The sequence below is a fragment of the Cricetulus griseus genome, chromosome 4 (genome assembly GCF_003668045.3).
Source record: "Cricetulus griseus strain 17A/GY chromosome 4, alternate assembly CriGri-PICRH-1.0, whole genome shotgun sequence".
In the NCBI taxonomy this organism is placed as follows: domain Eukaryota; kingdom Metazoa; phylum Chordata; class Mammalia; order Rodentia; family Cricetidae; genus Cricetulus; species Cricetulus griseus.
In genome coordinates, this window is record NC_048597.1 from 63180809 (window position 1) to 63195079 (window position 14271).

Genomic DNA, 14271 nt, shown 5'->3' on the forward strand with positions numbered 1-14271 from the left:
AAGCATAGGACTCCCTAACTAAGAAATATTTTCTTGATAGGTGGTCACCACAGGTACCTGGATAAGGACTCCAGTGAACTAGAGTTTCAAAGAGATGCCAATGACCTTAAAATAGGCTGTTTGAGAGTGAAAAGGAATATAATAAATCTATAGATAGTGTGCAAAATGCTGGTGGACCCTTATTCTATAGAGATTGTAGACAACTGCAGAACCATCCAAAAGATGTCAAACTGTCTGGCAATCTCCACTTCTGCACGGCAGGGCAGGCAATGCACATGATGAGAACCTAGTCAGTTCTAAAGCTTCCTGCCCTCATTAGTGCCATCACCTCACCTCTGACAACACTGTCACCATCTTCATCCTCACTAAAGCACCGATGAAACCCCAGATGGCTGAAGTGACTTGGCTAAGGCCACACTGACAATCATACTACCATCCAAGCTTTCCAGCTCTCACCCGGATCTCTGAAACCCAAGAGCCTGTATTATTTTTCCCTTGGGCTTGTGATGTTGCTATTTCTGATATTTTATCAGTGTGTATGTCCAAACCATCTCCTTTCTCCCTAACCTATGCTTTAAGTGGTGGGACTCCAATGCTTTTTGTGAGATGATGTGTTTGAGAGAAGGTCGGTGACTGTGGGTGGTTTGGTTTTTGTGCTGAATATGCAAATGGGTCTTGAGCTTTTGTGAAAGAAGTGGTAAGTTGGGGAGTGGGGTGGGGTGGGGGGGTATGTAGTCAGACTGGGTTAATGCACCCGCCCCAAGCTTCACTTCCATGACTTTGGAGGGAAGTGATATTCATTTGGTGGCCGCAACATGCCTTTTATCCCCTCAGAAAAGTGGACCCAGGACTTGGTAACCAATCAAGTAACTGTTGATCCTGAGGCTCACAAATACCTCCATGTCCTCCATGTCCCCCTCTAGATTCACATGCCTTTGTAAAAAGGTTGCTGTCCTGCTGGATAGCCAAACATCCCTGACAAACTCCAGTGCATTCTGAAGCTTACTCACTTGCAGCATTCACTCTGGGATAATAAAAACAAATGAGATGAAGGATCATGACACACACAAATGACAAGCAAAGCATGGAAGCAGGATCAAGTGTTCAGTTGATCCTTGCATTCATGGTTGATATATGAGCCATCACAGAGTAGCTTCTCAGACCATGAAAGGGGAGCGCTGAAGAGGAATTTTTAGACAATTTGGGGACTTCCAGCTTAGAATGCCAGAAAAGGCCAGGACATACTCCATCAAGGGAGGCAGAAATTAGAAACAGCCTAGCCGCACAGACTTACAGAGTATCACTTGGCTTAATCTGCATGTCCTCTAGCTTCCCTCATAACAGGAGGAGGATACAAAATGGTGCTATCAGCTACACAAATGAGAGGGAAAAGGCAAGGAACAGATACAAGATGATGCCACAATGTAGTTAGTGGGATAAATGTCGGCTATCCTTAAATTCCATTCACCTTCATGAAAGCTGACAGTCAACTAGGTACCATCTACAGAATAAAGGTAGAGCCACTCTCTAGAGAATCTGGCTTGCTGAAGCAGCAAAGAACTGGCCAAACTCTAAAACTGTTTTTCAAGAAAAGAATGACATTTAGAAGGACTTCATATATACGACCTGTCTTTTAATGGTGGGTTGTATCTTCTGCTATACTTTCTCTTTGAGACTGGGTCTCATTGGTTTGCTCCGGCTGGCCTCATACTCTCTCTGTAGCCCAGGAAAGGAGTTGAATTCAGCTTTCCTGCTTGAACTTCACGAGCAGATGTGATTACAAGCCTGTGTCACCATACCTGGGTCTTTTTAGTTTTTAAGTTGGGGACATGGATGGATGTACAGGCATTAGAGGAGTTGTATCCTGAACACACAGAAAGCTGATTTCTACATTTGAAATCCGAATCCCTTTGCACTAACTCAGGGTTCCAAATAGTTGTAGAGGCTTTTGATGGGGGGAAAAGTGTTGTAAACTAAGTAAACATACACATACCAACAAATGTTGACCCTTGCTATAAAATCTACTTGAATATACAAATTGGCCTTAGGAAGTGATGTTAATTGCCTTAAATGGTCGCATTGTATTTTGTTAATCACTTAAAATATTTCCATCTTCTGCAGTGAGGAGATTGGTGAACACACAGCACACCCTAGAAACTGTCCATATTCTAGAACTGTGATACTTCTTGTCACTACCCACTCCTGATGGCTGTCTCCCAGGAGTGGGTAGGTATCAGGAACACAGAGACTGACATCACTAGGCACTGGCCACAATAGGCACATTTGGTTGCCAGACTAAGCCAGACTTTAGCATTGAATATCATCTACATGCTACATAAGTGTTAAATAGTCAAAGATGATATTTTTTCCTCATCGGATGAGTAATATATGAACTTAGAAGAGGGAAAACTCCTGGGATAAGATGAAGACCACCATAGGTGTGGGAATGAGGAGAGCTTACCGTCCAGGTGGCCGACTTGGCTGTGCTTGACTGCTGGAAGGACACATCGAAGCTGTGTGGGCCTGGGTAATCTGTGTTGGAAGGGATGGCAGGGGATGGAGACAGGGCATCAAAGGTGGAGCTGGGCTGTGCGTAGGGCGAAGGTGCCGTCACGCTGTTCTGCGCATGGTCTGTGTTGTAGGGGCTGGTAGACGAGGAGCCGTTCTGAATCTGCTGGTCCATGCTGTTCAGGAGCCCCAGGTTTGTGTACTGTGGCTGCAAGGACACCCACACACCCCGACGTTAGTCATGTAAGCTTGTTGTTTGGTAAAATAAAAATAAATAAATAAACAGCATCATTTGGTGTGGTTTGTACAAAACTGGACATGAGGTCCCAAATACCTCATGTAACAAGTAAAGCCAGACATCCGTGGTACAAGGAGACAGGCAGTACAGCTGGGAAACTGTTGAAAAACAAGAATATATGCTTACTCAAAACAAGCAGAGTGCCCAGGGTATGATACTGCTTAAAAATTATTTTAAATAAATGCTGTCTGTATTATTGCTTTATTTAAAAAAAGAAAAAGCCTCCTACAACATTCACAAGGAAAGAGACCAACTGACAGATTTATAGGAGCTGAGCCTCAAATTGTTGTACATATAGGGCACAATTTCTTTTTAGCATTAAATCTAAATTTATTTGACATTCCACCACCACTATGGGGACCGGTTTGAAATGACTGGGGTGGAATGGGCACTGTGGTCAGGGAGACAGCAACACACTCTTTAGTTTTCAAGATGGGATTTTGCTGTGTTTCTCAGGTAAGACTCAAACTCTCCACTTCAGCCATTCTCCTGCCTCACAGCCTTATTCTGCAGAGTGACTAGGTCTGCCAGGCCTGAACTACCACGGTCATCTTTACCACATGTACTGAAAAAGTAGCCTGCTAGCATGCTAATCTGGTCTAATTTTTAATAATCTGTCTACTCATATTTGTAGCAATTCTGTTTTCTTTACAGTAGAACATGTGTAGCTAAACGACACACCACCTCTTTGGGGATAAAATTCTGTGGTGGACATGATTCAGAACTTAAGCTCATATAGCCCCAACAGACAGGTGCTGCTGTTTTCTATATGAAAAGACCCCAGGGGCAGGGTTGCTTCTCCGTGAGATGTTTGTGGAATCAGTCAAAACCTTCCCATTAACCTGCAAGACAACTTTCCTATTACCAGAGTGGGGATGTGATCTCCCCACCAGACAGAGCAGAAATTCTGAAAAAGCCTGAAGTCAGCTGGAAGGGACAGCCCTCCCTTAACCCAAGTTACACTGAGACAGTTTCCAGAGGGGTCACTGGCTTGTGGGAGGGACAGCTTATCTTCGGGGAAACTTTTAACCCATGCAAGTGTTATTTTCTATTACAGCTAATAAAGCGGGAGAGAATCCCTGTACTGGTGCATAGTTTTAAAAGGAACCAAGGAGGTTAGTTTTTCAATAGAAATATAACCCCAAGAGACCCAGACTGTGGAAAATCAGGAAGACCAAACAATATTTTAAAAGATTTAAACAAAAAGAAGAAGAAGAAGAAGAAGAAGAAGAAGAAGAAGAAGAAGAAGAAGAAGAAAGGAAAGGAAAACAGAAAGAAGAAATGAGGGCTTGAATTTTGCTTTCCATTTCAAACATTAATAACATAATGACAAGATTTTATTCAACTTAATTCTGTCCTAGGAGGACTAAATGGGCTCAGTCATTCCATTCAGTCCAGAGAGCATCTGCTGAGATGCTCTTAGCTGCACACCCATTCCATTACATTCACGCGTTCACATTCCACTGCTGAATGGCACCTCCCATTCACTCTGTAAATAACTATTAATCTATTTACACTTATCCTCATGCTGACAGGAACAGCTGTTTGTCTCGTCTTCTCTCCCTTCTGACTTCGACAGTTCCTACCCCTCAACCTCCCTTCAAGACAGGTGGGCTGAACTACAGGTAGACACCGAGAGAAGGGAAAAAAAAATAAAACCAAGGAGGTACAAATGTGTCTACACCTTCATGAACTAAAGCTTTTAGGTAGCAAGCCCGAGGCCACAGCTTGGGACGGGGATTGAAGAAATCTTATTTGTGTTTAGTTAAGGGTCAGTATACAAAGCGCTCTTGAAGTCCTGTAGGAATCAGATAATGCTGGCGAGGGCACGTGCTTCCCTATAGCAGGACAATTAGGGAGGCAGTGGTCCCTGACAAAAAGGAAAAAGAAGCTAGCTGAACACTTTCTCGCAGGCAGTAAAATGACTGCTGGCCTGGCACACCCCTCCCTTCCCCTCAGGCTACACAGCAGAAACATCAACTAATTGTGGGCTTGGATGAGAACAAAGAAACACCGGTCCTTTGAATCTTCTCCCCCAAATACATATAAAGAAAAAAGTTGGGGGCTGAGTTTTAAAAGCCAGTAAGCAAACACATCAATTCTCCAAGGACTTAAGAAAAAGTAAAATTCCATTTACAGAGGCATCTAAAAGGCTGGCCCTGCCCTGGCTGCAAGGCTGAGCATACTTGACACCAAGAAACTTCCAAAACTCACTGAGAGCCCGGTGGCTGCTGATAGATCTCCTTCCAAAGCCATGCAGTTGAGTAAAATTGCAGACTAGAAATGACCAAAACCAGCATGATTTCTTTCTATGAATCCCTTAACACATATACTATAAACCTAGAGTTCTCAGAATTGTGTAAACTCGATTTGTTATCCAGCAATAAAAAGTAGAAAATCATTTCAATTTAAATTCTTCCCAAAGTATGCTTTAAAAAGAAATCAATCCAAGCAGTGTACTCAATTGCCTCTTTAAAAAAAAAAAATGACAAAGCTGGCACTTCTAATTGTGGGCTTAGATGAGAACAAAGAAACATATCTTTGATTTTTTCTAATGTCTATAAAGAGAAATGAATAAACAAGGACCCACAGTGAAAACAAAGGTACACGGGGAAGTTCTTCTTGGACAAATTCCTTAGTTTGTTGGGAATCAGTAAGTCAAAAGCCACAGGAACTACAAGCTAATTTTGAAATATGCAGTATTTAAAAGAGTTCTCCCTTCCTTCCTTCCTTCCTTCCTTCCTTCCTTCCTTCCTTCCTTCCTTCCTTCCTTTAATTGGAGGAATAACTACATACATTGACTGAAGAAGGACAAACCAACTTTGCTCAGAATTCTAATGGTTTCCCAGAAAGGAGAGGAAAATACATTCTAGTACTTAATGCAAGATGAAAATCCAGGGCCTCTATATACAATGTTAAGCATTTTTCAAGTCTGATACGGAAAAGTTAAGCAATGCCCAATGGCATTGTGAAGATGTTCCCGTGTAGATCTCAAATGGAATGTTTTAAGTGAAATGTGTTTAATCCTAATATAAACCATTATTCTCTGAAGCTGGGCAGGTGGTAGAAGAATCATTCTCCAGCCAATTGCAGCTACTGCAGAGGAGGAAACAGCATTGTCCCCTTCTTTACTCTTGGTAATACCATGGACACACAGAGGAGAAATGAGGTAGGCTGGAATGCTAATTGGTTATTAATGATGACAAGGAAGAGTGTTAGACACCAGAATGTGACATTTGTGCATCAGATGCAAACGCTGCCATGGGAAGAATTCCATTGGGTGTTTGTGTTTCTTGTATAACAAAGAGTGTCAGGGTATTTGAAATGAAATGGAGCAGAGAGTCTCTTTCTAATGACCAAGTGTCTTGATCTCAGGAAATCCCTCAGGTGATCTGCAGGTGCACAGAAAAAAAAAAAATGGATGCCAAGGTCATGTGCCTGTCCTGCCACATCTGTGAGAAGAGGTAGCCTTCTTTTCATAAAATATGTACATAGAAATGGGTACAGTTTTTCTGTTACTCACTATGCTCCTTATAAAGTAAGATAATTGTTTCCCCCTGACTTTAGGCAGTTGGTTAATTTTCTGGAGAAGTTACGTGGAAATTCAGGACTCCCTGACTGGACCTGAAATATCTCCCATGCTTATCCCTGAAGTATATTCACAGCCATCACACATTAGTTTATCTCCACACTGAAGAGATGAAATACATGGTACTCACAAGGATATACCACACTCGTGGATGTCAGGGAACACCCTTAGAATGTTGAGGAACACAGACATGGTTGTGACAAGAAAAAGGATCCCTGTGGCAGAAAATCTGCTTTCAACAGGAGCAAAGAGCACCTCCAACTGTCAGTTACCAAGTAAAAGGAAGAGCATTGCCTTTGCCTCCTGCTTCCGTGTAAGTTCTGCATTCTACAGCTGACTACATACCCTGACCGTGTCCTACTAAACTTCAGAATTAAGACAGCGAAGATTAGATTCTCTCTGTGTGATCTTTCAAAATGTCTAAAGAATAGAACCCCACCCCTGTACTTCATTTTATTTTTTCTTTCCTCAATTATGGTCTTGTGACCATTTTAGACTTTGAAACATTTGATGGACCTGGATTTTCTTCATATGATTTCCATAATATTTTGATATGCTGCTGCAAATAGAGTCCTTAAACACCTGAATCTGTAGTCACTTGAAGCTTACAATTTATCATCTTCCTACACAAAATTCACACCAAAAAAAGTGTCAAATCATTGGAACACTGCTTTGCAAATGGGGCTCAGATAAAACTTGTGTATGTAAAAAGAAAAATTCCTCCCCACAAATTCATCTGTAGAAGGCAAGTATCCTAATCTTTCTCAGATGCTGTTGTCTGTGCTAGGTATATTGAGATCGTGTGGAAAAATAACTAACATTTCATTTGGAAAAATATTTTTGGCTCTTGAATGGATATTAGGTAAGGCTAGGGGATTAGACATCTTCAGCACTTCTCATGTTTCTATTTGGATTGTTAAAGTGTAACAGAACTCTCAGACTGGTGGCATGGGATTAAGTGTGACACTACCAGCAATGTGCTCTTCCCTGGGGTGAAGAAGGTGAGCAAATTTGACCCCAGCTTCCTAGGGGCTAAGAATCTACATAAAACCATGAAGACAATGGGATGGCAGAACCAGTTCTCACCTTCTAATAGCTCCTCTGTGAAGCTATTTTAAAATAATGCTAGTGCCCTACTTTCCCAATGAAATCATCAGTTTGTCTTTGTTAAGATTTGTCTGGTCAAACCTAAAAAACCTAGTGGCATAGCTAGTTCCCTCTGTAGGTATAATCTTTGGCCTTGGGCTTAATGGAGGGGCCTCTGTGGCTCCCCTGGGAAAAGAAAACAGTTTCTTCATGACCTTGGCTTTGCAAAATATTCATTCCCTTATATGCTAGGTTAACACACAGTATTTTCATCCAATAATATTAGCAGAGGAGTGCTTTCAACAAACACTGCCTAAGGGAGAAATGCTTGCCATTTTCTATGTCTTCTACCACCTGTCCCAATTCAGAAAATGATGGTTTGTTTTATGCTAGAATTGAACATAATTAACTTAAAGCATTCTGTTTGAGGTCAAGAAAATATTTACAGAAGAATGTTCAATTAGATCAACATCTTTTTACCTTAAATGTGTAGGTACCATCATCTTTTCTAAAAACCGTATTTTAATAAATATAAGCTATTTTATTTCTTTTGTTTGCCACATAATCATAAAAAGTAAGTGCCTGGAAATAAAATGTATGCATTCATATAATGAGCAAATTGCAAGAATGAAGCCTTTAAGCAAAACCAAGTCTAGAATATAGGCAGAATACTTACTAGAATATTTTAGCAAGACTCTATGACTTATGAGAGATGTTTTTAAAAACTACATGAACAGCCGAGACAAACAGATTAAAGTCTGCTGATCAAGGGGACAAAGATGTCAATAAACACTGTAGAGTTTTGAAAGGCAGAAAATAGGGAATACATTGAAGATAAAACCTGACCTATTCATAGCTAAGAAGAAGTGTATAAAAGTTCAGTTAAGGAGAGTGAAAAGTTAATTCGATGACTTTAGTAATCAGGACAGAGAAGTACAAACCATGAGGAATGTCAATTCTTACCCCATTACATACTAAGAAAATGTAGGCATGATGGAAAGCAGAAATATATACTTTTAATTAATGCTATAATTCATGACATGTTAGAGAAAGATATTCAGACCTTCAGATTTTTCAACCTGGCAGCTAGTCATTAAAATAAAGGCAAAGTATATTTATGGCCATTTTTTCCTATTTTGTTCTCTAAGGCCATCATAAGCCTAGAGTAATCATATATTTTGCTAGCTCTGTTTACACATGGGGTAATTTGGGGGAAAGACAGTACACCCTAATGAAGATCTTTACTGAAAGTCAGGCTATCTACATAGAAAATAGAATCCAGTGACAGCAGAAGCTGGAAAATGATTCTCACTTCATGTTTGTTGTTTGTTTTAAAGATTTTATTGATTTATTATGTATACAACATTCTGCTTCTATGTATATCAGCACACCAGAAGAGGGTACCAGATCTCATAGTGGATGGTTGTGAGTCACCATGTGGTTGCTGGGAATTGAACTCAGGACCTCTGGAAGATCAGCCAGTGCTCTTAAACTCTGAGTTATCTCTCCAGACCCCATCACAGTTCATGTTTTAATCTGTGTCAGCAGCCATGACACAAAACAGTGGGGTGAGTACACTGGAGTAGAAACATAGCTCATTGATAACATGATGCAGAAGACACTTATGTCCAAAGCAAACCCTAAAAATGTGATATATGCTTAGTGTTCATATGCAAGCTTCTTTGTGGGATGGCATTAGCTGGTGTTGATGTTAATTCTCCTACTGAGACTTCAGCTTGGACTTGATAGTTTCCAACTGCTTTGTACTTTCTGCCCCGTGTGTCCTCATAGATACCACATTTTATATTTTTTATAGATGAGAGAACTTAAGCTCATTAGATTACATAATTTGTCCAGCATAGCACCAGGAGCCATAATGTGACACTAGTGAAGTGATTCATCTATTAGCCCTTCATCCTGAGCACCTATGAGGAGGATGGAACTGTCTGCCTGGAATTTTCATTTAAACATTTCTTTTAAGGAAAACACTCCTTTCACATAGCCAAAAGCTTCCCACTGCCCAATCAGCCATTACTTGTTCTCAGAGATCCTCTATTTTATCTATAGTTCCAAAAAGACCACAAGCTCCTTGGAGCTTCCACAGAAAACATTCTGCAAATCTCTTCATGGCACTCTCAGACTCTGCATGGTGAACCCCTTGGGGAGACCCATATTGTCGTAAGAACAAAATGGCCCCATCTTTAAATTGACCTTGGAGGTAGTGTCATTGAAATGGCCTTTTGGCAAACAGCCCTTCCTTCAACTTTTCCAAAGTGCACTCCTGCTTCATGATTCAACTTCCGGTTTCCGTGTCTTCTATTCACTCCTCATCTCACTGCCCAAACAGATGATTTACCCTTTGCTTCCCATTTTCATAACCCTTCCCCTTGGTACTGCATAATTATCACTGCAGCTGTAGTTGGTAAACATTGGTCTGCTCTGTCAGACAATAAACTTATGTGAGATCATAGGTGTTGTAGTCAGTGACAAATCCCTACTGCTTGGAGAAGTGTCTGTGGCACAGTAGATGCCAGGAATTGGTTCTTTCAGAAATAAGTATAAAATCCTTCAATTACAAATGGCATGCAGAAGGCCTTTCCTCTGTCCTAACACAACAAAGCAATGTTGGTTTATCCTGACACAGCTCTGCATGCACCTGGCATTCATCTGTCATCTGAGCAATATAGGGCATCTCACATAATTCCTGTGACCTTGGCTTTGTATTCTTCATGCTCTTGGTAGGTGGGAATTGTGCTTTGAGCATCAGTGTTTGGTGGGAACCTATAGCAGAATAGCCAGAATTGTCACTCATGATGCAATGAGTAATCGCTGGTGGCTCACACCTAGCTGAGGAGCTTACTAAGGAGCCTCTACTTCCTTAAAATGAGCACATAATCACTTTTGTGCCAAGGCAGAGAACTTTTTACCTGATGGTCTAGACTTCCTTTTCAATGCATGCAGGTCGGCAATAGTAGTCCCAATCTTGCAATTATTTACTTCTATTAAAGACTTTTATGGGCAAACATTGGTTCCTTTGGAAAGGAACCGCTTAGAAACAAGCTTTAGTTTCTAATAGATAGGCCACAAACTTGGCCTCCGCCCTGTCTGACGTCCACAATTTCCTGCCCAGTTAGTCAGAATTCTGTTTAGAATAATAACATGATTAACAATGACTTACAAATATATGTTTTGAAGAACCAAGACTTGGGTTTCTCAAACTCATAAACCGTTTCTTGGGAATGTTCTAAACTCATGACCTTGGTCCAGACTTTATAGCACACACTAGGAGGGCTCCACAGCAGCCTTTCCTTGAAAGGTGAACACTGAAGCAAGAAGAAAGGGGTATGCTCCTGGAGTCATAGCACTTTCAAATGTGCTCTCATTTTATTTTCATTTCCTTGTTTTTGCAGTGCCAGCCATCACATGCGGGGTCTCTCATCTGCTAGACGAGTGTTCTGCTGTTGTGCTCTGCCCCAGCCCTCTAATTTACTTCTGCTTGTCAGCTGTCCGGCTGATTGCTACATGTTTCATTTCATCTGAGGTAAAGCTTTCGGCGCTTTACTGTGCTTTGTAATGAGACGTTGTGACATACCCAGTGTTGGGATATTCTCTAAACTGGCACTTTTAATGCAAAATCAAACTGAGGTTAGCAGCTAGGGCAAAAGGATCCCTTACTCTGAAAAGCATTTGTCTCACTCACTCAAAGAGTGGCACTCCATCAGCCGCCTTAAAGGTATCTTTGAGGGAAAAAGCTTGGATGTCGTGTTTAAGCAAAAGGACTTACTATTTCTCAGAGCATGGAAAACAATCAGAGGAGTGTGTTTGCTCTTCACCAGGCTCATTCACCCAGATTAAACTGCCCACCTCTCTGGTGATGACCCATGGACACATAAGGGACAGACTGAATCAGGGAAACAAGGCAGAAGCAAGCAAACACTTCAGCTGCAATACAAGATAAAGATCTAATCTCTTTGTTTTGCTTTGTTTTTATCACACACATTCTCTGCCCTCCTGGGTAATCAATTAAATGAAAGTAGCATTTACTCTGCCCCATTTACCTGCTAGATAGTGTACAAGCCAGTTTTAAATTAAGAAACTCTTCCATTTCCTCAAAAATCTTCCTTGTTACTTGAAATTTAACAGAAACGAATAAAACTCATTGTACTGCAAGAAACCCCAAACCAACCAACCAACCAAATAACCTATCAGACATCAAGGAAAACCATGGCAGAACATAACAAGGACAAGACTCGAATATTTTTATTATTTTGCACGTCATTTCAAAATAGTGGGTACTGGAGTACAGAAGGCAGGCAGGCATTTTGAACCTTTTAAGCACTTGGACATGGCTGAATTTCCCTTGCAGCAGGCTCAGAAAAGTTTCCTCTACCTCACCTGTTCTGCCATCTCTCTCTCTGTAGGTTTCTGATGGGCCCTCCACTTTAGTCTGCTCAGACTCCCTTGGTCTATTTAAAAGTAGTCAAGCCATTCCCCATGCATCTGATGTTGTCCTTTGTGAGGGGTAATGGTTTTCCTTTTAATTCGGATTCCATCAATAGAGTGACACTAATCCAGACTGATTTGAGTAAACAGAGTTTATTCCCCATTGTCTCTGTGATCTGAGAAAGAATCAACTTGAGAAAGATCACTGCCTGGATTGGGAATGGCCCCTGTGGGGGTTTTACCCAAGCTTGAAAGGAAGAAAGAAAAGGCCTGGGTAGAGTCCTGTCTAAAGCCAGCCTTCTTGGGGGTGGGGGGTTAATTCTCACAGGGGTATTATACTAACTGCACCTATTAGTGGCTTCTGCACCAGTAAGAGTGGAGAACTGTTTCCTTTGTACAGTTTCCAGAGTAGCTGACAAGAGTGGCTCATGAGCTTCTTTCCCCAACAATACACCACAGTTTTTATAAAATATTTTTTACCTTTGTTTTGTCTCTTAAACAAAAAAGAAGATGAAGTGCAGGTTACAGGTTTTGAATAAGATATCAAGTCTTTCAAAAAGATTTCATACTTATCCCCCTTTATATAATCAATGTGTGATTCACCTTAACACCAGTTGCTTGATTTGAAATAGACGAATGGGTATTATCTAGGGACGGCATCTCCGCTTTAATTTACAGTTGTCCAACCTTACTCTGTCTTCAAAGAACAAACTAGAACTACTTCATTGAAAACTTAGGGCACATACGTCAGTCACAGTAAAGCATCAAAGAAGTTTAGAAATGAGAAATCCCATGTCAGATGGGTGTGGTGGTGCACACCTTTGATCCCAGCACAATCGAGGCAGAGGCAGGAAGATCTCTGAGTTCGAGGCCAGCCCCTGGTCTACAGAATTAGTTCCAGGACAGCCAGGACTACACAAGAAACTCTGTCTTGAAAAGCAAACCAACACAGGTCTTTTTTAGTAGAAAATGGAGAGGAATACAATTTCTAATAGAAACTACCAGATCAAGTAAGAAAAATCAAATGTAAAGTATAAAGCCTCAAGTGGGCTGGGATTACAGGTTTGCACCACCACACCCGGCTTTTCTTTTCCTTTAAATCAAGTCACCAACTCCCCCATCACCATGCACCCACCCAAGACCTGCGCTACTGTTCTTGCTATTCTATACTTCTGTTTTCTTTGGTTGCCTGTACCTCTTCTTTGGAGAAACAGGTGTTAAGGGAGAATATGGAAGGAAACATCATGCCTTTCCCAACATAAGGATATTTTTTTTTGACATGTCTCTTCAGACGCTATTGCCTCCAAATCAAAGTTTAAAATGTCATGGGTGAGATACTCTATGTGAGAAACTAAAGCTTAAATGTGTTAACTTTATTTTTCTTAATTGGTTGTTGAGATGGCAGTGATCTTAAATGTGCCATTTGTACATCTCTCTGTTCTATTACCTACCAACTGGAAATCTCATGTTAACAAATGTCACAAGGGTGTCTGGTCCTCCATGTTTAGGTTCAGAATTGCGATTTTCATCGAGAGTAGTGACCAGAATTGGTTTCCTTATTCTGGACCTACAATAGCTAATAAATATAATGAATTCATAACAAAGAGAAACATCTGAATTTTGTCCCTAATTCAGATTTCCATATAAATGAAAGACACAGTATCTGTCACCACTGAAGTCTATGGAACTGAATTGGTAACCCTCAATGCCTCTCAGGCCAGGCAGTCTTGAGGGACAATTCTTCTCTGTCTCTGTAGTGTGCCACTTATCACCCCCAGAGCATGTCACCAAAGCCATCAACCTCAAATTTGTCAACACTATTCATGTTTCCAGAGCATACAAGCCCTTCTGATTGTCTCTTACTATTTCTGGGAAAGCCCTCAATTTTTAATGCACGTCAATGTATACATGAGCACATTCTCTTTTCAAATCAGTATGCCTCTATCCATTTCCCTTCTCTCTTGCATTTTATTAATTTGACACCTATATCCTCCACACACTCTTCTTCCCTCCATTCCTTGTTGAATTATGGATGCTGTGATCCCGTGAAATATTCCCTTCATCACAAATAATGTACCCCCCCCCCCCGCATCACCCCTCTCTGAGAACCTATAGTGTCTCTAACAAGCTTGTTTTATGTTGGACTCATTTATAAGCATATTCTTTCCTTCTTAGGTTGGCAAAATCTCTGAAGTCTCTGGCTACTCCTTACTTATTTCTGCCTTCCTTACTAGGACAGTCGGTGTGTCTAAACTTAGCTTCTGGGACAAACGAGTCAGATGAAAATATGACTTCTAATGGGAAAAATAATCTGTATGGTTTGTGGCTGCTGTCTGGTCTTCAGGCC

The 14271-nt window shown here is 41.0% G+C and overlaps 1 protein-coding gene across 7 annotated transcripts in view; it reads right to left on the minus strand.

Moving 5' to 3' along the window:
• The window catches only part of Tp63 (tumor protein p63), a 205869-nt gene that overhangs the window by 71866 nt on the left and 119732 nt on the right, over positions 1–14271 (minus strand). For 5 of the 7 annotated variants that reach the window (XM_035444669.1, XM_035444668.1, XM_035444670.1 and 2 more), the window contains exon 4: positions 2462–2716. In XM_035444669.1, coding sequence (XP_035300560.1) covers positions 2462–2716 — 255 coding nt within the window. Of the gene's footprint in view, positions 1–2461; positions 2717–14271 lie in introns of those variants that run through there. The other 2 variants (XM_035444673.1, XM_035444674.1) reach the window with 2 other exon arrangements.